Source organism: Pipistrellus hanaki (assembly GCF_964339955.1).
Source record: "Pipistrellus hanaki genome assembly, chromosome: X".
Lineage (NCBI taxonomy): Eukaryota > Metazoa > Chordata > Mammalia > Chiroptera > Vespertilionidae > Pipistrellus > Pipistrellus hanaki.
The window spans coordinates 101,194,842-101,221,648 of record NC_140524.1 but is presented as its reverse complement, the minus strand read 5'-3'; the positions used below and the strand labels follow the sequence as shown (position 1 = coordinate 101,221,648).

The 26,807-nt window shown below is 48.3% G+C and overlaps 1 protein-coding gene across 13 annotated transcripts; it reads left to right on the top strand.

Annotated features, from left to right (window-relative positions):
* Nucleotides 1–4,979: 4,979 nt before the first annotated feature.
* On the top strand, nucleotides 4,980–21,682 carry MSL3 (MSL complex subunit 3). 13 transcript variants are annotated; one of them, XM_084869851.1, is made up of 13 exons: nucleotides 4,980–5,173; nucleotides 6,419–6,501; nucleotides 6,892–6,987; nucleotides 7,329–7,426; nucleotides 8,649–8,734; nucleotides 9,231–9,353; nucleotides 10,402–10,562; nucleotides 11,759–11,917; nucleotides 12,577–12,836; nucleotides 13,746–13,855; nucleotides 17,114–17,213; nucleotides 18,181–18,265; nucleotides 20,922–21,682. In XM_084869851.1, exons 1-13 carry the CDS (start codon nucleotides 5,072–5,074, stop codon nucleotides 21,019–21,021), a joined length of 1,563 nt encoding a protein of 520 aa, XP_084725977.1. In that variant the 5' UTR covers nucleotides 4,980–5,071; the 3' UTR covers nucleotides 21,022–21,682. The 13 variants fall into 13 exon arrangements, with proteins under 13 accessions (XP_084725977.1, XP_084725971.1, XP_084725978.1 ...); XM_084869845.1 differs by having other exon boundaries at nucleotides 8,649–8,740; XM_084869852.1 differs by having other exon boundaries at nucleotides 8,649–8,740; nucleotides 13,746–13,862.
* The last annotated feature ends 5,125 nt before the right edge of the window (nucleotides 21,683–26,807 follow it).

Sequence of the window (26,807 nt, the reverse complement as noted above, 5' to 3'; positions counted from 1 at the left end):
CAGGCACTACACAAAAGCATGTGCACGGAACAGACTGGCTTCTTCCTAACACAGCCCTAGGAAGGACACTGGCCCTGGCCCGTGGGGCTCAGAAGGCTGGGTGTCGGCCTGTGCACAGAAGGGTCTTCGGATTGATTCTGGGTCAGGGCACATGCGCACATTGTGGGCTCCATCCCAGTTGGGGTACATGAGGGGGGCAGCTGATCGATATTTATCTTTTGCACCAGTGTTTCTCTCTTCCTCTCTCTCTCCCTGTCGCTCTGAGGGTTTTTTTTTCCTAGTTATTTTTTTTGTAATTTAATAAATCTTTATTGTTCAGATTATTACAATTTTTTCTATTCCTCCCCCCCCCCGCATATTTCCCCTCCACCAGGTTGCTACCCCACCCTCTGCCCTTACCTCCCTCCCTCACTGTTCTCATCCATAGGTGTACACTTTTTGTCCAGTCTCTTCCCGTACCCCCCAAACCCCTGAGAATTGTCAGTCCACTCCCTTTCTATGCCCCTGATTCTATTATATTCACCAGTTAATACTGTTCATCAGATTTTTTATTTCCTTGGTTTTTAGATTCACTTGTTGATAAGTACATATTTGTTGTTCATAATTTTTTATCTTTATCTTTTTCTTCTTCTTCCTCTTCTTAAAGAATACCTTTCAGCATTTCATATAATTCTGGTTTGGTGGTGATGAACTCCTTTAGCTTTTTCTTATATGTGAAGCTCTTTATCTGACCTTCAATTCTGAATGATAACTTTGCTGGATACAGTAATCTTGGTTGTAGTTTCTTGCTATTCATCACTTTGAGTATTTCTTTAATACTCAAAGTGATGAATAGCAAGCCTGCATTTAGCCTGCATAGTTTCTGTCAAGAAATCAGTTGACAATTGTATTGGTGCTCCCTTGTAGGTAACTAGTTGTTTTTCTCTTGCAGCCTTTAATGTTCTCTCTTTGTCTTTTGCTCTTGGCATTTTAATTATGATGTGTCTTGGTGTGATCCTCTTTGTATTTCTTTTGTTTGGGGTTCTGTGCGCTTCCTGGACTTGTAAGTCTATTTTTTTTTTCACCAGGTTGGGGAAGTTTTCGGTCACTGTTTCTTTAAATAGTTTTTCAGTATCTTGCTCTCTCCCTTCTTCTGGACCTTCCATAATTCTGATGTTGGTACATTTGAAGTTGTCCCAGAGGCTTCTTACACTATCTTCAACTTTTTGGATTCTTTTTGCTTTTCTGGTTGAGTGTTTTTGCTTCTTTGTATTCCAAATCTTAGACTTGGTTCTTGCAATCCTCTAGTCTGCTTTTAGGTCTCTGTATAATATTTTTTATTTCATTCAATGTATGCTTAATTTCTAGTTGATACTTTTTCATATCCTCGAGGGATTTGTTAAATTTATTGGCCTTTTCTAGGAAATTCTTGAAAAACCTTATAACCGTGGTTTTGAACTCTATATCCAATTGTTTGTTTTTCTCCGTTTCCTTCATTTGTGACTTGCCTTTGTCTCTGAATTTTGGCTGCTTCCCTGAGTTGATGGAGTGGCTTTGTGTGCTAGGTGTCCTAGCCGGGGCCCAGTGGCTCTGCCTCCCGTTACCTGAGGTGGACACTCTTGGTGCACCCCTTTGTGGGCTGTGTGTGAAGTCTTGTTGTAGTTAAGCCTAGAGTGTTATTAGTATCACTGGGGGGAGTTGACTTCCAGGCCAATTGGCTATGAGGATCAGCTGTGTCTGTTGGGAGAGCTTCTGTGCTGTTTGGATGGGGCAGAGTCTCAGGGTGGAGCAGACAGCCTTGGTTTCCCATCAGCCCCACGCTACGAAACCCCTGTGTTTCAGTGTCCCATGGCAATAGCTGCACACACATATGAGAGAAGGCTGCCCTTGAGATTCACCTGCTTCCAGACAGTCCAGTTTCTCCCCAAGTGAGTCTGGATACCCAAAGTCTCACCCGGAACTGGATTTCAGTGCAGTCAGGAGGTTTTGTTTCCCTCCCTAATGAGACAGCTAGCCACACGCTTACTGCCCACCCTCTCTGCACACCTTGAGTAAGCCAGCTGCTTATTCAGCCGCCTGCCATTTCTGCACTTGGGTCTCTGCCCCTCTGTCCTCCACAGCTCCTCTGGGTCTCGGTGTCCTTTTATCTTTCCTTCTAGTTGTAGAATTTCCACTCAGCCAGCGCTTTCCACTGGTTCTGTACGATGTCAGCTCTGTCTTCCAGATGCAGTTTTGAAATTGTGCAAGGCAGCAGTATAGGTGTTTACCTATGTTACCATCTTGGTTTCTCCCCTGTCACTCTGAGTTTTTTAAAAATAACTTATTTAAAAATAAATACATGTCAGAAAACTGCTTCAGCAAGAGACTAATCACTTGTCTAAGGTCACAAACTATTAGATGGGACAGGGTCTCAAGGTCCTGGCAGTTCTAAATGTTATTACCAAATATTCTTCTTCTAAATGTTAAAATGTGGCACAGTATTTTGCAGCTGTAGCTGTTCTAGGATGAGCTTGAGGGGTACTCAACTGGATACATGTAGGCAACTGGATACATGGAGCCAGCTGCAAGGAAACAATTCAGGGAGCCAGAGCTTTAGGTGTGAATCCCCTCTCCTTTACTTGCTACAAATAAATAAAACTGCTTTGTGACAACAGCACCTGGTTCTTCAACATTGAACTGCTTGAGTTCAGTAACAAGACTAGGAAGTGACAAGTGTGGGACCCCATGCCAGAGCCCACCCATGCTTTTTACCTCTACACTCAAGAGGGGGAAAAATGCTCTCGCCATGTTAGAGATAGAGACCTGTAGACTAGAGGCTGCTAATCTGGAGGAGGGCTGCAAGGGAGGCTGCCACTGATGGGATTTGTTGCTTTTAGGATCCCCAAGGCTTCTGCATTCTTGGACTTTTTAAGGGGACAAGGGCAAAGGCATTGCTCAAGGACATAAGAAGGGGTGGAAATGGAGGGAAACAAAAGAAAGCATCTAAAGTCTTTCTCTGAAAGGTCAGTCTGAAGAGGAAATCTCAGTTCACCAGCCAGAAGAAAAAGGCTAACATTTCAGTTATTGTTTAGCTATAATATGCAATGACTTGTGCCCCAGAACTCTTCCTGTCCTGTATGGGGAACCCCACCGTGAAGATCTCAGCCCTGATAAACCACAGCCTGAAGGGGAATTGTGGTTCCAGTTCTCGCTTCTCCACTGTATCATGTGGCTGTCTTCCCCCAACCTGTCCCTCCTCTGGTAGTCCTTCTCCTGGCCAATGGACCTGTCACTCACCCAACTCATTATGTCCAAAAACCTGTAAGTCTCCCAAGATTCCCCCCTCTGCCACTTCCCATCCAATTGGTTACTGAGTTTGGTGGATCCTATTTCATAAATCTGTCGCCTGTTCATTCGTTACATATGCATTGTGTGCTAGGAGTGTGCAGTGAGGCACTGAAGGTGCTCCCCAGCCCCGCCCTCCCCGCCTCAAGGAGCTGAGCCCCTGAAAGAGGGCATTTTACAAAGGAGAATCTGCTGCTGAGCAGAAAGTCAATGCAAGAAATGGAGGGGGGGGGGGGTGCGAAACCGGTTTGGCTCAGTGGTAGAGCGTCGGTCTGCGACTGAAAGGTCCCAGGTTCGATTCTGGTCAAGGGCATGTATGTTGGTTGCGGGCACATCCCCGGTAGGGGGTGTGCAAGAGGCGGCTGGTCGATGTTTCTCTCTCATCGACATTTCTAGCTCTCTATCTCTCTCCCTTCCTCTCTGTAAAAAATCAATAAAATATATTTTTTTAAAAAAGAAATGGGGGGGGGGGTTGGAAGGGGCATATGACGCATCTAGGGAAGCTTGTGGGCTTTTCTCATGGCCATGTGCCACCTGAAAGGTGAGCTATGTGTACCGGAAAGCCAGGGAAGGGGAGGCGAGTGCGCAGTTCTGGAGGCAAGCACAGAGCCCAGAATGTGGAGAACTGGCAGTTCACTACGACCTCAGAGCCTCCCAGCTGGCCCCAGCCGGGTCTTAATCCAGCACTGCACTGCCCAGAAACTTCCCATTCCTGAACAGAAGGGAAAGGGGAAATTTGATTAAAGAAAAAAGAAAAAAAAAAAAAAAGCGCCGCTAAAAAAAACAGCATCCGGTCTTTTTCGGTCTCTGGAAGTTTGCCCATCAAGCCGCCTCCCCGCGCTTGTCATTCGGTCATCAAGTCCCCCCTGACCCCTCCGTGTAGGCACTTGGCAAGGAGCCTACCAGTACTTCCCACCATTGGGGTGCTCGGTGAATTGGAGAAGACAGACGGCGAGGAAGCAACTTTGAGAGTTGCCCGGGGGGGGGGGGGGGGGGGGGGGTAGCCATGCTGGACGCTGAGACAAGATGTTAACGACCTGGTCGACCATGACTAATGCCCACTGCTCGCCGCTGTCACTACGGGCTCCAGGCCTGCCACCTGCTTGTTCTTGCCCAGGTTTTCCTTAGTGCTTGATCCACTCTCTCACCACCCTCCGCCACCCCGCAACCCTCTCAGTCCTAAGCCACTGCCCATCTAGACCCCACTCCAGCCCCAGGTCTTGCTCCAGCAGCCAGACGTGGCGACGCGCGGCTCCGGGGAGGTGGCCGGCGGGGCCACATCCTGGCGAGCAGCCGCTGGAGGGCAGCCGCCGGCGGGCCTCCCCACGCCAGCTCCACCCCAGGCCGGCTCTCCCCCAAGAACTTCCCACACTCCGCTACAACGCGCGCACGCGCGGCGTTATGACATCGTGGGAGCAGCCCACGTCAGCTGCCTTTCCCACGAGGGCGGGAGCGGCTGCTCTGCGGGTAGCCCTGCCTATGGCTGGCGTTCTCCGATCGCGGGCTGCCCGAGCCCGGGGGAGACTCGCGGGGGCTCCCTGAGGGTGGGCGGGGGTGGGGACAGAGCTCGCGATCCGCGATTTCGAGGTCCAGCAGCGACTCGGGGCGGGCAGAGGCGGGACCGAGGGCGGGGCGGCCGCAGCCTCCGCCATTCCCCGCTCCCTCCCTCCCACCCCCCGCCGCAGTGCACCACCTCCCCGCTCCCCCTTGTCCCCCACCGCGCGCGTTCCGCCCGCCCCGGAGCCTCGCCCTCCGCCACGATGAGCAAATGAGCGCGAGCGAGGGCATGAAATTTAAATTCCACTCAGGGGAGAAAGTCCTGTGCTTCGAGCCTGACCCCACCAAGGCGCGAGTGCTGTACGATGCCAAGGTGCCGCCGCGGAGGGACAGGGAGGAGGCGCGGGTCGGGGACCCCGCGTCGGAATGCGGGTGTGGGCGCGGGCGCGGATGGCGGCGGGGAGAAGGGGAAGCGGCCGGGCCTGGGTGCTCTCTGCCTGTGACACCTGGGCCTGCGCCGCGCCGCGCGGAAGGCAGGGGGCGTTCGCGGGCGCCGCGCTGGGGACTCGGGGCAGGAGTGCTTCCGCTTCCGGCCGGCGGACGGGACTGCGCACGCGCGGCCTGAAAGCTCTCGTCTGAGGTGTCGCGAGGTTTTCGCCGTGCGTCGATTGTTCATGTGACCGCAGCGTGGGCTGCGTGTCCAGGAAACCGTTCGCGGAATGGATCCTTAAGTCCCTGCGTCCTGCGCGGAGCGCCTCGTGGGCTTCCGTGTGACTTCGTGATCGACCGACCCAGGTCCTAATCCACAGCGCCACAGCGCTGCCTGTCGACTCGCGACGTCATTGTCCTGGGGCCTCAGTCGTGCCAGGGACCCTCCCGTAGGGTCCAAGGGCTAGGCTGACCCAGTTATCTTCCTTCAGGGCCTTTATGTTTTCAGTCTCCAAGTCGCACCCCCTGCCCATCAGGGGGCTCGCGGGGATCTGAGTCACATTTGTAGCCCCTCAGGTCTGGATGGCGAGAGGGAGTGGGCATCGCAGTCTGGTGGTGGGGTTGGCCGGGGGTCCCAGGTGCGTCCGAGCAGCGCTGCCCACTGGGGGACTTACCAAGGACTCCGGGTTCTGTGGGTTATATTTTAGGGTTCCGCCCCGGCAACCCTTGTCACTGATTTCCTTCCCCGCCCTGAGTATCCCCTGGGGTGACACGCCCCATCATTTGCCCCAGATGTTCCCTCTGGGGACACCACTGGAAGGGTGGGGGCTCGGGACACAGCGGAGCTGGAGAAACTACAACTCCCAGAGGTCTCAGGGCCGCAGCTCTCGTGTCTGGCCAGGACTCCTCTTTACTGACAGGTTGGCTGGCCAATGGCTTTGAAAGATGCACCCAGTCCCGCACGCAGAGACCAATCACGGGGAGTTTGGAGGGATGTTTCCTTTTTTGAGGCATCCAGTCAGGAAAAAAATGGAATTGAAAGGAAAAATGTTTCAGCACAGCTCGCGGTCTAAAAAAGGAGCGAATACTTCCTTTTCTTTTCAAAAAAGGTCTATGATCTAGTTTTCCTGACCTATGTTCCAGGGTTCAGTATATTCAATCATTTGTGGACAACATTTTCTGGTTTCAGATTGTGGATGTTATTGTTGGGAAAGACGAAAAAGGCAGAAAGATCCCGGAATATCTAATCCATTTTAATGGTTGGAACAGAAGGTGAGTGTATTTGTTAGCCCTGACTGAAAATTGATCATCTTTGAGCACAGGGACGTTGGGTTTTGTTAAGTTTCAGAAACACTTGTAGAAAAGTTTCCTGTCTTCTTTTTGCTTTTTTAAAGTCAAACTTTGCCTATGCAGAAGCATGATTACTTTTAAGTGGATTCTATTTGACTTCTCTGGGTAATTCTGGGAGCCCCAGTTGCTTCTATGTCTAAATGAGTCCCTTTTTCAGTTTGTTTGCAACTTTTGTAATTTTTAAAATATTTAAACAGTTTTTCCAAATGTAAATAATTCTGGGACACTTCCGTTTCTGTGAGGTGCTTTTGGCATTTGTTTTCTAGCTCATTAACATGCTGAATCTCATACCCTTTTCTTTTTGTTTTGCAGCTGGGATAGGTGGGCAGCTGAAGATCATGTCCTCCGGGATACCGACGAAAATCGGAGATTACAACGAAAATTGGCCAGAAAAGCTGTAGCTCGCCTGTGAGAATACAACAATCCTGACAAATGGGTTTCTCTTAATGTGTAGAATTTTTAGGGTATAAAAGTAAACATAGGACAAGCGTGGTTTATTATGCAACTTGACTTATGAAAAATGTGTTCGAGGAGAGTGTCTGTGTTGTAAGTAACTGCTATGTTTTCCGAGAGGATATTGTATATATACTAGTATACAAATCTGAAGTGGAGATCACCATTTATGTTCTAAAGCTTACGTATGTGTCAGATGCTTAAGGATCTTTGTTGTTCTATCTTGCTTTTTTACCTCGAGACCCTTATCAGTCAACATCAGCATTTATTTCAGTCGTGTGTTGTTTTCCCCCCAGAAGCACAGGAAGGAAGAAGAAGCGCTGCCGGCTGCCTGGTGTTGATTCCGTCTTAAAAAGCCTCCCCGTTGAAGAAAAAGATAAAAGCAATGAGAACTGTGAGTGGCCTGAGTTATTTTCTCTGCTGAAATGAACTTTCACCTCCCGGCCAGCATGGCTCAGTGGTTGAGCACCGGCCTATGAACCAGGATCCTGGTCATGGGTCAGGGCACATGCCCAGGTTGTAGGCTCCATCCCCTGTAGGGGGCGTGCAGAGGCAGCCGATCCATGATTCTCTCTCTTCATTGATTTTTCTCTCTCTCCCTCTCCCTCTCCCTTCCTCTCTGAAGTCAATAAAAATTTATTTAAAAAGTAATAATAAAAGAACTTTTACCTAGTTCTTTTATATGTACTGCAGGACTGAGGGGGGAGGAATCATTGAAATTACACAGGGAAAGGTTTTTAGCTCATTACATATGATATTTGCCTCTTTCGATTTTGGCAAGTAAGTTAGCAGTCAATAAAATCATAATTCGTCCTCATCAGACATGCTTCTAATCTCTGCCTTCTTGGCCAGTGTCTATACCAGTGGTCGGCAAACTCATTAGTTAACAGAGCCAAATAGCAACAGTACAATAATTGAAATTTCTTTTGAGAGCCAAATTTTTTAAACTTAAACTATATAGGTAGGTATATTGTTATTAACTTTATTAGGGTACTCCTAAGCTGGCCTTTGCTAAAAACTCAAGGGTCCAAAGAGCCACATGTGGCTCGCAAGCCGCAGTTTGCTGACCACTGGTCTATACTCATCCCTCAGGAGTCCATTCTTATGGTGCCTCACTTTCCAACACAGCAGGTAACCATGGGATCCTATATGACTAAACACTTCCAGATCATTGTCTTACTTTTCTTTTTTAAAATACATTTTTATTGATTTCAGTGAGGAAGGGAGAGAGAGAAAGAGAGAGAGAAACATCCGTGATAAGAGAGAATCGTGGATTGCCTGCCCCCTGCACACCCCCCACTGGGAATGGAGCCACAGCCTGGGCATTATGCCCTGATCTGGAATCGAACCTGGGACCCTTCAGTCCATTGCAGGCTGACACTCTCCACTGAGCCAAGATCATTTTCTTGGGTGTGTTTTGCATTTGTTGAAATCGGTGTTCTATTTTTCAAAATAAAATTTCCATTCTGAAAGGGACGATATTTGCGTTGGGCATTTAAAATAGATGTAGGACCGCCGTTGGTGGATGCCGGCCGTAGGACACATCCCACCGTAAGGAACCGGAAGAGCTGGGAATTGGCTAACCCAGGCTTGCTTGGTGTTTGTGTCTCACCTAGCTGTAAGCACTTCCTCTGGTGACAGCAGTGACGAAAAGGATGGCGCAATAAGTGAAGAAAGTGACATTGAAGAAAAGACTGAAGTGGTAAAGGTCTCATTGTGAACACTCTTTGGTATTGATTGTAGTGGTAGAACTCTCCGGCCGTGAATCGTTTTGTCAAAATACGTTCTTAAACTTCCTATTTAATGAAAAGTAACTCATTCGTAGTCACCGTGTGACCCTTCGGTGGCTCTTTACAGCCATGAAGTATTGGCACGAGTCAGAGTGGCCTCTTACTTGCCAGGGGCATGGTGGCCTTGGTTTTTATAACGGTGACTGCTTTTAAATGCTGTGTGTCCGCTTAGCATCTCCTGCCCGCCTTCCGTCCTCCTGGGAAATGAAAGGGGGAAGAAGCGTTTGCAATATGCGGTCAGTGTCCTAAAGCGAGTGACCGTGGCCTTGAAGGCGCTTTTCAGCAGAACACGTGTCGTTCCTGGGGGAAATGCCGAGGGTTAACTGGCTTTGTATCATATCCGTCCTCTGGATGTGGCCTCTCCTGCGAGTGTAAGCCGTTTAAAACGATGCACTTTTCCTGTCGCAGAAAGTCGTGCTGGAGCCGCGCAGGAAGAGGGCGATGGAAGATAGAGCCATCACCATAGACATCCCCGATGTGCTGAAGAAGAAGCTGGAGGACGACTGCTACTACATCAACCGGAGGAAGCGGGTACACATGGTGTCCGACAGAACGAACCCCCAAGCCCCGTCCTTGCTAACCTTGGGGCAATGGGACGTCCGGGTTAAGTGGGGTACCCAGGCAGGGTTCACGATTATCTGACAGCAGCGCCCTGCTGCTAATGGCATTCAAGCGTGCAGGGTCTCTCCCAGCCTGGCTGCCCCGGAGAACCCGCTAGGGCAGTGGTCGGCAAACTGCGGCTCGAGAGCCACATGCGGCTCTTTGGCCCCTTGAGTGTGGCTCTTTCACAAAATACCACGGCCTGGGCGAGTCTATGTTGAAGAAGTAGCATTAGAAGAAGTTGAAGTTTAAAAAATGTTGCTCTCCAAAGAAATTTCAATCGTTGTCCTGTTGGTATTTGGCTCTGTTGACTCATGAGTTTGCCGACCACTGGCCCAGAGGGTAAGAGGACGTGGGCTCTGGTGGAACTAGTTTGCAAGGCTCCCCAGGTGGTTCTGGTGCAGTGGTCGGCAAACTGCGGCTCTGTTGACTAATGAGTTTGCCGACCACTGGACTAGACTAAATGTTACCGTGGAGTTGGATTAGGCAGTTGTGGCATATTGTGTGCAAAGAGGTAAAGGGTAGGATATGACAGTGATTAGTCAGCAGAGCCGCAGTTTGCTGACCACTGTTCTAATGGATCATTAACATAAGCCTCACTGCTGGCATTCCTTTAAAAAATTGATGCTGTAATGTACATGGTGATGCCATCGGTATGCAACAAACCATCAAAGATAAGGTGACCAGACATCCCGCTTTTGGCGGGACAGTCCCGATTTTTAACAATTTGTCCCGCGTCCCAAGGCCAAAAATCAGGACTTTTTTAAAATGCCTCGGGACGCGGCACAATTGTTAAAAATCGGGACGTCTGGTCACCTTAATCAAAGAGCTTCAACGTGTATTTATGTAAAAGGTTCTTTCCCTGCAGAGTAAGCTTGCTTTCTGAGTCTGAAAAGGCAATGTAGAGAGGCTCCGTTGGCTGGAGTAGGCGGCCGGGCCGGGGGGAGGTGTGCAGCAGCCGTGTCCGTTTCATTGACAGTTAGTGAAGCTCCCGTGCCAGACCAACATCATCACCATCCTGGAATCCTACGTGAAGCATTTCGCCATCAACGCAGCCTTCTCGGCCAACGAGCGGCCCCGGCATCACCACGCCATGGCCCAGGCCAGCATGAACGCGAATTACATCCCGGCAGAAAAGAAGTGAGTGGGGGAGGGGGCTGGCATCGGCTGGGTCCCTTAGTTTGTAGCAGAGAAGTGACTTTTATTTAGAAGAGGCAGCACTGTCTCCATTTCAGTCTTATGCATTCGTTTAATGTGTCACTTAACATGCAACTTGGTATCAAAACGTTCTTTTTGTTTTGTTGGTTTTTTTTTTTTTTAATATATTTTATTGATTTTTTACAGAGAGGAAGGGAGAGGGATAGAAAGCTAGAAACATCGATGAGAGAGAAACATCGACCAGCTGCCTCCTACACACCCCCCACCAGGGATGTGCCAGCAATATGCCCTTGACCGGAATCGAACCTGGGACTTTTCAGTCCGCAGACCAACGCTCTATCCACTGAGCGAAACCAGTTTTGGCTGTTTTATTGTTGTTTTTTAAATATATTTTATTGGTTTTTTTACAGAGAGGAGGGGAGAAGGATAGAGAGTTAGAAACATCGGTGAGAGAGAATCATCAACCAGCTGCCTCCCGCACACTCCCTACTGGGGATGTTCCCGAAACCAAGGTACATGCCCTTGACCGGAATCGAACCCGGGACCTTTCAGTCCGCAGACCAACGCTCTATCCACTGAGCCACACCGGTTTCAGGTGTTTTGTTTTAATGTTCAATAACTGCACCTGGTCTGGCTGCAACACCAAGACCAGCTTGCTCAGTGATCTAAGTCAGGGAGGGAACTGCTGAAGCACCAACTGGGCAGTGAGGATTTGATCAGAGCCCGTTTATAAACATGCCTTCGCTCTGGCCCGAGGAACTGTCCCCTCGGTCTGCCTCAGTGCCCATGTCTCAGCTGGAGGGCGTAGAGTTGGACAAGAGGAGTGTTTGAGTTCAGACAGGTGTGAGGCATTCATGGGTCCCGCCCCTTCCGCCCGCAGTCATTGGGGTCTGTCCGCCTTCTGCAGCCCCTGCTGCTTGGGCTCCTTGTGGGCCCCTGCGCGCATGCGTGTGTTCAGGGTGCATTAAAATCACTACAGACTCTGCGCTTTATATCACAGGCGGGTGTTCCCACTGAATTCTTGGTTGTTGGCATCTCCAGACACATTGTATTCTCAGTGTGTGGGTGTGATATACAGTGTTTTAAACTCGGCCTTGTGAAAAATGGACAGCCTCGTGGTGACACTGTGGCAAGTTCCGTGTCTCGCATCTCTGATGGCTTCTTTCTCATCCTCCCAGTGTGGACCTCTGCAAGGAGATGGTGGACGGATTGCGAATAACCTTCGATTATACGCTCCCGTTGCTCTTGCTGTATCCGTACGAACAAGTTCAGTACAAAAAGGTGACCTCGTCCAAATTTTTCCTTCCCATTAAGGAGAGTGCCACCAGCTCCAGTAGGTAAGTCCCAGCGTGGAGCCTGTGGTTGGATTTTGAGCGGCGCTCTCACTTGCTGGTTGTGGGACGCGGGGAGGTGCTTCTGAGCCTCTCGCTTCGGCCTCCTGGAGCAGTCACTGATCAGGAAGGAGGCTTGTGGCCTTCAAGTCAAGGTCCCTGCCCTTCTGTGGGGCTGTGTCAATGTGTTCGCCCCATCGCTGGCCAAGCTCGCCCACATCTCTTCTCCTGGAGGGACACTGGAGTCCCCCGACCTAATGTCCTCCCATCCGCACAAGCTGTGTCTCCCTCGCGCCTCACCTGCATGGTCTGTCTGGTGATGGCCACTCGTCCATCCCCTCCTGCCTGCTCGCCCCCTGCCTCTGCCCGCCACTGCCCCCCTGCCCGCCCAGGACACTGCCAGCGTCCCCTTGGCGCCTTTCCCTTCCTCCCTCCTCCCTTTGCGGCTCCTGCCTCCGGGTTCTCTCCCCGCCTCTAATGGCTTGTCTCAGCCTGTCTTCCTTTCCTGTTGCTGTGCCCCCAGGGGAGAAGCCCGTACGACTCCCTGGGGCCCTGCGCCCATGTCCCCATGCCCCACTCCCAACCTCCTGTCCCCGTGTCCCGGGGCGCTATGTGCGAGGGGTCGTTACATAGGATCTGCACCACACCGTGCCCTTCCCCCGCAGGAGCCAGGAGGAGCTCTCGCCAAGCCCGCCCTTGTTGAACCCGTCCACCCCGCAGTCCACGGAGAGCCAGACCACCGGGGAGCCGGCCACCCCCAAGCGGCGCAAAGCAGAGCCCGAGGCCCTGCAGTCACTGCGGCGCTCCACCCGCCACTCCGCCAACAGCGACCGGCTGTCCGAGAGCAGCGCCTCGCCGCAGCCCAAGCGCCGGCAGCAGGACGCGGCGGCCAGCATGCCCAAGCTGTTCCTGCACCTGGAGAAGAGTGGGTCCCCTCCTGGGCCCCAGGGCGCGGCCAGCAGGAGGCGTGCGGGTGGGAGGGAGGGAGGGAGGGAGGGAGGGGGGACGCCTGTACAGCCAGCCACGCATGCCTGCTGTCTGAGGATGGGGAGGACTTTCCCACAGCCTGAGAGCAGCGGGCAGAGACACAAGCCTGCTGGGCTTCAGCTCTGGAGCTCCAGCATGTCAGACTGGCAGCCAGCGGGCCACATGCCTCGTCTATTTCAATGAGGCGTGTGGGCCGCGAATTTGACATGCTTGCTGTGGCTGGATGCTTGGTGCTCCTGGATTAGCTATGGGTCACGTGCCCACCATCTGAGGATGGGGAGGACTTTTCCACAACCTGGGAGCAGTGGGCAGAGACACGAGCCTGCTGGGCTTCAGCTCTGGAGCTCCAGCATGTCAGACTGGCAGCCGGCGGGCCGCATGCCTCATCTATTTCAATGAGGCATGCAGGCGACGAGTTTGACATGCTTGCTATGGCTAGATGTTTAGTGCTCCTGGATTAGCTCTGGATCACAAGTCAGTGATCAGTCAAGTCACCCCCTGTCTCCTCCCCTGATGCTGGGCGCCCACCACTTGCTTGCTGCCCCTGGGGGTTTGCCTCTGGGCATGAATGGTTACCAGCTGAATCATCCAATATGTGGCCTTTTGTCTGCGGCTCCTGGCACTCTGCATCATGCTTTCAAGGTTCATGGTGCTGTAGCTTCTATTAATAGTTGAGTCCTTTTTTTTTTTTTTTTTTTGCCAAAGAATATTCTAGGTGCTGTCTTATAACAGGAGGGTCTTATTGCTAGAGATGAGGAAGTCCTCTACTGTGTGTAACGTCTTCCAGCAGTTTTCTCCCCAGCCATGTGACTGCTAAGTGACTAACTAACCTCTGTTCCTCCCGAAGAAACGCCTGTGCATAGCAGATCCTCCTCACCTGTGCCCGTGACCCCCAGCAAGGACGGCAGCGCCGTGTTCGCCAGCTTTGAAGGCAGAAGAACCAATGAGATCAATGAGGTAGAGAGTGCGTGTCGCTGCTCGCCTCCGGCGAGCCTTTGGGGTTGCTTACGTCGTGCGGCAGGAAACGGGGTTTCCTCAGAAGCCTCTCTGGCCGTGGCCATGAGCAGGGGCCTTCAGATGAGGTGTGACAGTGTGTTCTTGGGTTTCACAAATGAGGACATTGTTAGACTGACATTGGCCTTCTATCTTAAGAAACTGTCAGGACGGAAACATGAGTACACTGAGTCCTCACTGAGCGTCGGGGATAGGTACTTGGACTTTAAGCAAAACAACATACAATGAAACCAGTGTACCACAGGCCAGTTGTTACAAACAAGTTTAATTCCTGGCATCTCATCAACATTGTAACGAAATGATGTGATCCCAGCACTTCCTGTATTTTCAGGGTTTTTTTTATGTATTAATTTTTTTTTTGTTGGTTTTAAATATATTTATTGATTTCAGAGAGGAAGGAAGAGGGGGGAGAGAGAGAAACATCAGTGATGAGAGAATCATTGATTGCCTGCTTCCTACATGCCCCCTACTGGGGATCGAGCCTGCAACCCAGGCATGTGCTCTTGACTGGAATCGAACCTGGGACCCTTCAGTCCACAGTCGACGCTCTATCCACTGAGTCAAACTGGCCAGAGCAATTTTTTTTTTAAATACATTTTATTGATTTTTATGGAGAGGAAGGGAGAGGGATAGAGAATTAGAAACATCGATGAGAGAGAAACATCCATCAGCCGCCTCCTGCACACCTCCCACTGGGGATGTGCCTGCAACCAAGGTGCATGCCTTGACTGGAATTGAACCTGGGACCCTTGAGTCCGCAGGCCAACGCTCCATCCACTGAGCCAAATCAGCCAGGGCCTGTATTTTCATTTTATAGAATAGGCATCAGAACACTTTCTCTGCAAAAGGCCAGAGAGCATATATTTGAAGCTTTGGCCACACAGTGTCTGACAGGACTGCCCAACTCCAAAAGTAGCCATAGGCACTGTGTAATGAACGAGTGCGCTGTCCCATTAAGACCTGAATACGCACACACATTTGAATATCCGGTCATTTCCAAGTGTGATGAGACGTGTTTTTTTTGTTTTTGTTTTTGCTATTTCTCCAGCCATTTAAAAATATAAAATTCATCCTCAATAACATTAACAGCCATCCCCTTGAGGCATGCTGTGTCCGCATTATGCCAGGCCCTTGACTTAAATTACCTCGTATTCTTTCCTTGCACCGGGTTTCTGTTTTATAGATGGGGAAACTTCATTTTATTTTTTAAAATCTTTATTGTTGAAAATATTACTTATGTCCCCTTTCTAGCCCACCCCTCCCCCCTGCCTCAGGCCTTCACCACCCAATTGTCTGGGTCCATGGGTTATGCATCTATGCATACAAGTTCTTTGGTTGATCTCTTCCCACCCAGCCAGCCCCGGAAAGCTTCATTCTAAAACTCCCTTTAAGACAAAAATTAAAAAGAATATATATGTATGTATAATTTTAAATTCATTTCAGGGAGGAAGAGACGGGGAGAGAGACAGAAACATCAGTGATGAGAGAGAATCAATGATCAGCTGCCTCCTGCACGCCCCCTGCTGGGGATCAAGTTGCAATCCAGGCATGTGCCCTTGACTGGAATCGAACCTGGGACTCTCCAGTCCTTAGGCTGATGCTCTCTCTATCCACTGAGCCAAACCAGCTAGGGCTAAAACTCGATTTTTAAGGCCACTTAACTGATGTAGATAGTGAGTGTCTCCAGGATTCAGGCGATGCCTCAGGCCCGCAGGCTGTTCTGTGACTGTCCTAGGGTGGGATTTCTTGTGTCCGCGGCTGGGGACAGGTGAGTACCAGGCAGAGAACATTTTGTGATGGAGGGTCAGCAGACTTGCCTTAAAGGGCCAGATTGTAGGTATTTTCAAGGTTGGCGTCTATTTTTACTCAATTCAGAAGGTCAGATTAGCTTCCAAAGTGAACATAACAGCAGCAATTCCGGGATTTTGGAACAATAGAAATATTTCTCCAAACATATTTGGGCTCCTTTTTTACTGCTTCATTCGAGAATATAGCAGGATTTCCAATAAAGGAAAGGCGCAAAATGACCTAAGTAGTTACAGCTAACTTATAGGTAGTAGCTGTTGAAAATCATGAAATCGAATATTCCTTAATATAATTTTAAGTCTTCTCTTCCACAGTTTCATTTATTTTTATAAGCTGATATTTATTTTGATAGTGACGTATTTTGTCCTCTACTTAATTTATTATAATTTTCAGATGATTAGAAGTATCTCCATGGAAGTTGGATCCTCCTATGATTGATTTAAAAGGCAAAGAGGTTCTGAAAAATGATAGTCAAAAACTATAATATGTATGCTGGTACATAATGTATATGGAAAACTTATATGTATTTCTTCTCAGGAGCCCTATATCATAATTCCCCCACTAGAAAAATGAACGTTAACATTTCGGTATATACTTCTTGATATTTTCCCCTATGTATTTACATAAGAATTCTACACAATATTTCATATTGTGCCTTTTTTTATTTTTTATTTTTATTTTTTTGCCAATGCTGTGTTGAACTTAATTACCGTATTTTTCGGACCATAAGACGCATTTTTTTTCCCAAGAAGTGGGGGGAAAAAGTCCCTGCGTCTTATGGTCCAAATATAGCCTACACAGATACTGTAAAAAAAAAAGTTTTTTTACTTGCCCGGCTCTGTGTGGTCTCTGTGTGCTTGCCCGGCTCTAAAATGGTTCTAAATGCTGCTGTTTACTTTACAGGGTTGATTACATGTGTTTATGACTGTGATGTTGGGTTTTAATGCACATAAAATATTTTAGGACACTATTTGTTTCAGAATCTTTTTTTCTTCATTTCCCTTCTCTAAAAACTGGTGCGTCTTATGGTCCGGTGCGTCTTATGGTCCGAAAAATACGGTAATTTGTAGCTCATTCCTCTCCAGCATAAAAACACATTCTATCCTCCCATGTCCTGACATCATGCCCACAAAGAGCTGCATAGGCAAGTCGGAAGGCTCCCTTCAGGACTTCCACCTTGCCAGGAAACTGGCACTCTTTCCTCCCTTCCCTGGGCCAGCTGAGGAGCCACTCCTGAGGTGCCAGAGGGCCGGCAGGCGCGGGGGTGGGGGTTGACCCGTGTTTGGGCGCAGAACGGCAAAGCGCAGGGACTGCTGCGGGACTCCGGATGTTGAGGCCGTCGTTGGCAGCGTGGTAAGATGCCGTGACGAAGCGTTCTGTCTGTGCCTTTGCCAGGTCCTCTCCTGGAAGCTCGTGCCCGACAGCTACCCGCCAGGCGACCAGCCGCCTCCGCCCTCGTACATTTATGGGGCCCAACACTTGCTGAGATTATTTGGTAAGGAACCCCAGTCCCTGGTTTCTTCTTCCTTCTCCCCCCCGCCTCCTTTTCTTTAAAAAAAAATATATATATTATTAATTTTTTACAGAGAGGAAGGGAGAGGGAGAGAGAGAAACATCAATGCGTGAGAAACATCGATCAGCTGCCTCCTGCACCCCCCACTGGGGATGTGCCTGCAGCCAAGGTTCATGCCTTAGACTGGAATCCAACTTGGGACCCTTCAGTCCGCAGGCTGACGCTCTATCCACTGAGCCACACCGGTTTCCGGCTCCCCCCTGCCCTCCTTTTTTATTTAATTTTGCTTTCATTTTAACACACTTGTTAGCTTATGTACATCTTGTAATTTTGGGGTCTAAGAAAAATTATTGAAAGGTACCTCTTTAAAAAAAAAAGAGGCCCTTAATAAATCTTACACTTCCTAAAAATTGTATTTGTAATACAGTGGTGCCTCACACAACGAACTTAATTTGTTCCAGGAGCAAGCTTGTTATGCAAAAAGTTCGTTATGTGAAACGCGTTTTCCCATAACAATACATGTTAAAAAAAAAAATTCGTTCTGTAGCATAAAATATGCTAAGATGACATAAAAAAAATATGCTAAGATGACATATTTTTATTTAGATACATCTAAAAACATAATTTTTTTTTTAAAAAACACACATTTTTTTAATTTTAAGACAGACTAAGTAGAGTCTACCGAATCTTGCACATCTTCATCCATTTTCTGCTTTTTGGCCGATGGTTTCATGAAAAACCTGTCCAAAGTTCGCTGTGCGAGGCGTTCGTTATGCGAGGCACCACTGTATTTGTTCTATTGCTGTGTTCTCTCAGAGTTCTTAGTTTTGTTTGATACCCTAATTTCAGATTGAATAAGGTTAAACAGACCCATTCCATCCTTGGGTGTGTCTTACCGGTTGCCAGATTCTGCCTATGGTAAATGTTTTTGCTTCTCTTTTTAATGCAGTGAAACTTCCAGAAATCCTTGGGAAGATGGCCTTTTCTGAGAAGAACCTGAAGGCTTTACTGAAGCACTTTGATCTCTTTCTGAGGTATTTTTATTACTTTCTCAAAAGTCACGTCTACTGCCTTTTATCTGACTTTTCTGAATTTCTCTTCCGCAGATGTGGAAGCCAGCTCTGATGTTTAAGTAGTAGCAGTATTCCCCACGTATCGTTAGTTCTAACTGCAATTGTAATAGAGGGGGGCTTCTAAGCGATTTCCTTTGTCCACCATTTATCTGCTTTCTAAATCGAGGGTGCTAAAAAGTTGATTTCTACAGTAGAAGTGATTAAGATTGATAACTTAGTTTTGTATTTTTTATGCCGGAGTGCCTTTAGAAAAAAGTATTAGACTTTTCTTTATTGCAAGTACATTAACTTAAATATTAGCATTGGCAGGTTGGGGTTTAAAGTTAAGGTAAATGACGGTGGTTGACATGGATATTGCGCATTTCCTTTTTTGCAAGTGTTGTGTTGAACTTAATTACTTTGTAGCTTGAGCCTCTTTTGTGAGTGAAGGCAGAGAAAGGCATGTCGTTCCCCTGATAGGGCCAGTCATTTTAGCACATCACAGGATCACTTAGCACATCACAGGATCACTTAGCACATCACAGATCACTTAGCACATCACAGGATCACTTACTCCACCTCTCCCCTCCCACCCCCACCATGCTGTGGCCCAGCTCTCTGGCTCCCCCACCCAGATGTCTGTTGACCAGTTCCTCTCCTGCCTGTACCCTGCTCACCCATTGTCCTCTCCACCTGACTATTTCTTCCTTCTCTTGAAGCTCTTGCCCTAACCGGCAAGAGCCAATCAAGTTCCACAGAGCTGAGAGCGCTCATCCGGAGAACTCGGTCTTGGAGTTGTTAAAAGATACTTTCAAGTAGCCATTTCCAATAAAGTACCCCTGAGTGAAGATAGACTTGGTAACATTTTTTTCTAAACAAGTTTCAAAATTAGCCTCTCCCCTCCCAACCTTCCTGTCAGACAAACCCACAATCCCCTTTGGCATAAAAGTTTTGTAAACTGAGTCCTGGCTGGATGGCTCGGTTGGAGCATTGTCCCGTACACGAAAAGGTTGCGGGTTCGAGTCCTAGTCAAGGCACGTACCCAGGTTTCAGGTTCAATCCCCGGTTGGGGAAAGTATGGGAGGCAACCGATGAATGTTTCTCACATTGATTTTCTCTCTCTCTTTCTCCCCCTCCCCCCTTTCTCTCTAAAAATTAATAAACATATCCTCTGGTGAAGATTAATTTTATAAGCTGAAAGCAATTAATGCCAACCAACTATGAAGAGATAGCTGTACGTTAGCATAGCAAAGACTGCTAATTGTGAAATATGCCCAATACAAAATAGAAATTGGGATTTTAGGAAGTAATTTAAAAAGATTTACAAAGAAGTATAGTAATTGGTTTTGAAAATGTATCCAAAGGCATCAACTAGAGCAGTGGTCGGCAAACTGCGGCTCTGTTGACTAATGAGTTTGCCGACCACTGAACTAGAGAATCATTAGTTGCTGTAAAAATGATACAATCAAAGAAGGAAAAGTCCACTCTTGAATGACACTTCAGAGTAGCATCTGTGTTGTAGTCTCTTGAATGGTCAGAAATCCATGCCAGGCATAAGTCAGCCTTGTTTACGTTTTGGTCTGTAAGCTGGAACTGGACCACTTCCGGCATGACAAATTAGGACCCCGAGTCCTCTGTACTTGCTGTACCGTTCAGTTCCGGGGTAACTTGGCCCCTGAAAGCATTGTGAATCTCTAAGTGACACTTGCTGAGTTTATAATCTATTTTTTAAAATATATTTTATTGATTTTCCAGAGAGGAAGGGAGAGGGATAGAGAGCTAGAAACATCGATGAGAGAGAAACATCCATCAGCTGCCTCCTGCACACCTCCTATTGGGGATGTGCCCGCAACCAAGGTACATGCCCTTGACCGGAATCGAACCTGGGACCCTTTAGTCTATAGGATGATGCTCTATCCACTGAGCCAAACCAGTTAGAACTGAAATATACATATATATATATATATATATATATATATATATATATATATATAATATTTTATTGATTATTTTACAGACAGGAAGGGAGAGAAAGAAGGACAGAGAGCTAGAAACATCGATGAGAGAGAAACATCGACCAGCTGCCTCCTGCACACCCCCTTCTGGGGATGTGCCCACAACCAATGTACATGCCCTTGACTGGAATCGAACCTGGGACCTTTCAGTCCGCAGACCGACGCTCTGTCCACTGAACTAAACCAGTTTCGGCAGGACTGAAATATATATATATATATATATATATATATATATATATATATATATATATATATTTAAAAGCAAATGTCAAATCTACCCAATTCAGGGCCAGTTTTTATTTTTTACTTTTTATCTTTATTGTTGGAAGTATTACTTATGTCCCTTTTTCTCTCCTTTGACCCCCTCCAGCCTGCCCCCCACCCCTTGCCCTCCTCCCAGGCTGCCCTATTGTCTACATCCATGGGCTATGCATGCTAGTACATGCATACACGTCCTGTGGTTGATCTCCTCCCACCCACCACCCTCCTGCCTTCCCTCCGAGACCGCTCACTCTGTTCCTCGTCTCTGGATCCTCTCCGTCCATGTGGAAGCATTGGCTTCCACACGCGAGGGCGATCGTGGGGTCCTGCCTCCCCCTGACGGGCTGCTTTTGTCCCCGCAGGTTTTTAGCCGAGTACCACGACGACTTCTTCCCAGAGGCTGCCTACGTCGCCGCCTGCGAGGCGCACTACAGCACTAAGAACCCCCGGGCCATGTACTAGCGCCCGCGGCTCTGAAGAACAGCCTCTCTGGCCGGCTCCCCGGGGAGAGCTGGGGAGCCCGCCCTTGGGGGGCCCAGTTATTTGAGTTACTCCATACTGTAGTTTTTTCTGTTACGTAGTACTTTCCCGATGCCTGATTGGCCTCTGAAATCCGGCCCGGCCATGGCCCGTGTCCCCTGGGGGGCAGAGAGAGCACTTTGTCCCCAGTGACACGTCAGGGGACGTGTGCGCAGGCCAGGCTGTTTCCATAGGAATCGGCATCGTTAGCAACAATCCCCCTTTTTTTTAGTTCTTCGTTAGCACTGAGCAGAATGGTTTTGCCCACTTTCTATTCTTAGATGACCCCGAGCAACTCCTAAGAAAGCTGAGTTTGGCTCGGGAAATGCGAAGTGGTCCCCATGTATTGTAGAAGGAATCGCTGGTGGAGGCGGACGAAGAGGGGCCGCGGGCATTGGCCTGGCCGGCTGGCTCCTCTTCTTACAGCCTTGCCGTTGGTGATCGAAGGAAAGCGTCGCCTGACTTGTTTGAGATGTCCCGGCCCTGCCTGGCTGTGTAACGTACGGTTCCCGCTCTGTGAGATGCTCTTTCGGATGGCCTGAATAAAGCCGCCCGGCTTGGCAAGAACCAGGAGGGTTTGCAGTCTGGCCTGGTCCTCTTTCTTTATTTCTAAGAGCCGTAGGTGACTCTCGGCTCTGAACTTCTGTTTTGTTCGTCTTCGTGCCTTTTCAGGGACGGCCTTGGTTTCCTCGCCCGGGACTGTGTGTGCCTGGTGGCAGGGCTGGCAGGCGGGCACTGGGAGTGGGTGCAGGTCTTGCCTGTCTTGTTGCTGCCATCCGGGGTGCTTGGGGGTCCACCCGTGTGTCCCCTGCCGCCCCCGCCAGCTGCCGATCCCTCTGGTCCCCCTTCTGGTCCTCATCGCAGTCTCTCCCGGGCCTCAGGGCGCCCAGTGGCTGAGATTTCAGTCCCTCGCCCGCCAGGACGTCTTAGAAAATCCTAACCCGATGGGAGGGATGTCGTCCCTTGCCAGCCTGAGGATAGCGCTGGCCTTATTTTGTAATCCAGGTCCGTCATCCTCAATCTCCAAAGGCCGTTCACTGGTCATGAACAACAAGGGCCACAGGGATTTTAAAAAATATTTTATTGATTTTTTTATAGAGAGGAAGGGAGAGCGATGGAGAGCCAGAAACATCGATAAGAGAGAATCATCGATCAGCTGCCTCCAGCACACCCCCCATTGGGGATGTGCCCATAACCAAGGCACACGCTCTTGACTGGAATCAAAACTGGGACCCTTCAGTCTGCAGGCCAATGGTCTATCCACTGAGCCAAACCGGCTAGGGCGATTTTTTGTTATTATTATTGATTTCAGGGAGGAATAGAGAGGAAAACATCAGTGATAAGAGAGAATCATTGAGCGGCTGCCTCCTGGGGATCGAGCCCACAACCTGGGCATATGACCAGACCAGGAATCAAACCGTGACCTCCTGATGCATAGGTCGACGCTCAACCACTGAGCCATGCCAGCCGGGCCGCAGGGGATTTTATTTTATTTTTTAATTTGTAAATGGTTTCATCAAAGAAACTTCTGCATATACTGACCAGTGAAAATCAGGACCTCTAATGGAGTGGACATCATCTTAGTGCATGTCGTGGCTAAGTAACTCAGGTTTCCCTGTCTGATCTGGAGTAGCTTTGGGGTTCACCCGACTGTTACCTCCTTGGCTTTACGCAGTGTGTGCACCGTGGTGCCCACAGCGGGCTCGGGCTGGCGCAGGAGTGGAATCTAATTCTTCACAGCCCGGGCGGGACAAGGTCCCCTCCAAGCATCTGCTCGCTGAGTGTCTCCAGTGAGATGAGCACAGACTGCCTCTTGGGACATTTATGCCATTATGTATGTCAAGTTTACAGTTGATTCATTTTCTAATAATGAAAAATGGTTTTCTTCCCCAAAGGCATTTTGAAGCACAACTTCTATGAGGCTGAGTATTTGCAGCTAGGTTGACTTAACTCTTGAAAACATTATCCTTTTTTTTTTTTTTTTAATATTATCTCTTTATTGTATATTAATAATTTTTCAAATAACTGGCCAGTTAACTATGATTTGAATGCCTAGACCAGTGGTTGGCAAACTGTGGCTCGCGAGCCACATGCGGCTCTTTGGCCCCTTGAGTGTGGCTCTTCCACAAAATACCACGGCCTGGGTGAGTCTATTTTGAAGTGGTGTTAGAAGTTTAAGTTTTAAAAATGTGGCTCTCCAAAGAAATGTCAATCGTCCTGTTGATATTTGGCTCTGTTGGCTAATGAGTTTGCCGACCACCGGCCTAGACCCTCCTTATAAAAATTATACATTACCTTCCTTATGTCCATTTTTAAACGGTTACTTTCCTAAACTGCCAAGCCTGCCGTTGAGTGTCACATCCATGTGTTCACGTTTTCCTTTTAAGGCTTGGAAAGGTGTATTGCACATAATATTTCAGTCACTTGAGCATCAGAATCTTGTACTCAAAACCACTGAATTATACAATTTTACGGTGAGTTTTATGGTGTGTGAATTACATCTCAGTTAAAACGGAGATTTAGGTCTTGGCTATGGCTAAGCCTCAAGAAAAATACACCGTGAAAACCCATTTTTGAGAATTCAAAAGGCTGTTGGACCCAATATTCTTTCAGGCCTCACTGCCCGGGACCGGCCACCGTTCCCTCCCTCACTGCGCTAGGTTCGCATCTCCCCTGACGTTTGTGAGCAAAGGTGGACTTAGTCCTCACACTTCTTTGGCTTTCAGATCCTTCTGCATGAAGGGACATGAGCATAAGTACATGCCACGTTATCATGAAAAGCAATAAAAGGTTAATCAGTGGGTCCGTGACCTCGAAAATAACATGCATTACGAATAATGCAAATCCTAGCCAGTGCATCTTTGTAAGTGTTCATGTTTCAGCATTTTGCAGCATCCGTCTTCATTCTTCCAGAAGGTCATGAAGAAGCGCAGGTAGTCAAGGGCTTGGCTGCGTTTTCCTATTGATTCCTCCTCTTCTCACTCAGCTTTACAGCCTTCCGGGGGATGACTGAATAAGTCATTTTGGAGATCTCCTTTGGCACAGGGTAAATCACAGCAGCCTGCAGTCCTATTTACTGCTCTGTCTGCACCTCTGTAAAGGTGGCTTGCGAGACAATTTCGCATCGTCAGCTCCTATTCGTGGTCCGTTATTCTCCAGAAAACAATCTGCGAGGAGATGATTTGTGAGCTGAATAGAAACACGCCTATTAGTGTCAGCATAAGCTATTAAATTCGTGTGGGCAGTTCATAAAACAAAGTGGGAACCAAAAGTGCTGGACTGGAGAGAGAACCTAGTAAGATGTTCTTTTGATAGATGACAGTTCATCGGACCTTTTATATTCTGTAGCACATCAAGCGTAACCAATCATTGCACTGAAGCGCTTTATCGGTGTGGTGGCCCCGAAGGAACCATGATCTGGTAGACAGATTGAGAAATATTTCTAGCTGGGCCTGCGTGGCTCAGGGGTTGCACGTTGACCTCTGAACCAGAGGTTCACTGTCTCTCCCTCTCTCCTCCTCTATGAAGTCAATAAAAAATATATATTTTTAAAAAGATTTGTTTCCAGCCACTATTTTAAAAAGAAAACATTTTGGATTTCACTAAAATTCCCTTTACCATTACCTGGATCTCTACCCCTGTCCTTTAAAAAAATAATAAATTTTAATTTATTAGAGAGAGAGGGAGAGAAACATGGATTTGTTGTCCCACTTGGTTATGCATTCACTGATTATTGGATGTGCCCTGACTGGGGATTGAACCCACAACCTTGGTGTATGAGGACAATGCTCTAACCAACTGAGCTAGCCAGCCATGGCCTACCTGTCCTTTCTCCAGAGGCAGCACTTGCCCGAGTTGAGGTGTGAGCTCAGATTGTACACATGGGACTCCTTGCTCTTGTACTCTTCAGCACGTTTTTGAGATACACATAGATGCGTATGTATTCACGTGTTTACATACCTGATATGTATAATGCATATATATTTACATGTCGATTGGTGTTTTTACATATAGACACATGTACTTTCACCCTAACTGTTGTGTAAGGGCGGTCACAGGGCTCTATTAATTCCTTCCCCATTGTCGGACAAGCAGACTGCCTCTCCTCCCCTCACTAACAGCTGCAAATCAGCCCCTCTACATCGTCCCTTGTGTCCCAACACCAGGCTCTAGCCGGACACCCGGGAATCTGGATGGGCAGGCACATGCTTGTCACATCTAGAGTCTCCAGTTACCCATTAGACAGGGCCTGGCCTTATCAGGGTTTCTGGGTGTTAAATTTCAGGGCAGCCATCTTGCAGGACAGATTTTTAACAGGGAGCTAAGAAAGGAAAAACTGGATGCAAACTTGAAATCATTTTGAAACCTTCCACATTACCTCATCTCACCCCACCAGCAGCCCAGTGTTTTATGCAGTGTTGAGAATTGCTATTCGGTGGGCTCATGGAAATTAGAAAAATAAGAAATGAATAAATTTGCTCGGCTGGCTTGGCTCAGTGGTTGAGCGTTGACCTATGAACCAGGAGGTCACAGTCCAATTCCAGGTCAAGGGCACATGCCCGGGTTGCAGGCTCAATCCTCAGTAGGGGGCGTGCAGGAGGCAGCTGATCCATGATTCTCGCTCATCACTGATGTTTCTATCCCTCTCTCCCTCCCCCTTCCTCTCTGAAATCAATTTAAAAAAAAAATGTTAAAAGGCCCTGACCGGTTTGGCTCAGTAGATAGAGCATCAAACTCTGAACTCAAGGATCCCAGGTTCAATTCCGGTCAAGAGCATGTACCTTGGTTGTGGGTACATACCCAGTAGGGAGTGTGCAGGAGGCAGCTGATCGATGTTTCTAACTCTCTGTCCCTCTCCCTTCCTCCCAGTAGAAAAATCAATAAAATGTATTTATATATATATATAAAGAATATTTTTTTTTAAATTTAAAAGATTAATTTCTTAGGGGAAGAGATGATGGTCTGCTACTTTGCTCACTAATTGGTTTCAGTCCTCAGGCCGACGCTCTATCCACTGAGCCAAACCGGTTTCGGCTAAATAAATGTTCTTAGATTTTACACAGCCCCGCTCAAAAGTGGATTAAAACACAAAAAACTCAGAATAAAGGTTCTCAAAACACTGTGTGTGCCCTCTGTCCTCTGAGCTTCTAGACCAGCTGATCTACCGGGATGATGTCAACATGCCCAGATTGCTCTGGGTGTGGAAGCCATTTGAAAGCTGGATTTCTGGCAGGTGACATTACGGATGCTCCCCACTGAAGCTGCTCTCCGGTTTAAGATTCTTACAACTGGCCTAAGAGTCGTTGGTGTGTAGACGTAAGACTCCCATCATGCATTTTGTACGGAAAAATGAGGAGGATCGAAAAGATTGGAAAACGACATCTGTGCCTTTAAAACTCCCAGGGCAGACAGACCGCAGTCAGGATTCAAATGAGGATTAATATTCATCAATTAACCTCTTGCTCGTCCCGGAAATCACCCTGAAAAGGAGCATCTGAGGCTGGCTTTTCAGCCTCGTCCTTCTTTAAGCTTTTTGGAATCAAGGCTCTGGTTTGGGGTCTAGACAGCGGGGTCTGCACCCTTTGGGGGAAGTTTTCTAACGAAGTTGCAGGGCGTTGTCGGTTTTTCGCCCACCGCTCATATTTCCCAAAAAGGGGGGTCTGCGCGCACTGCGTCCCGGTTCTGCCAGCAGAGGGCGCTGGAGAAGGGCCCAGGGCGCCCGCCTTCTG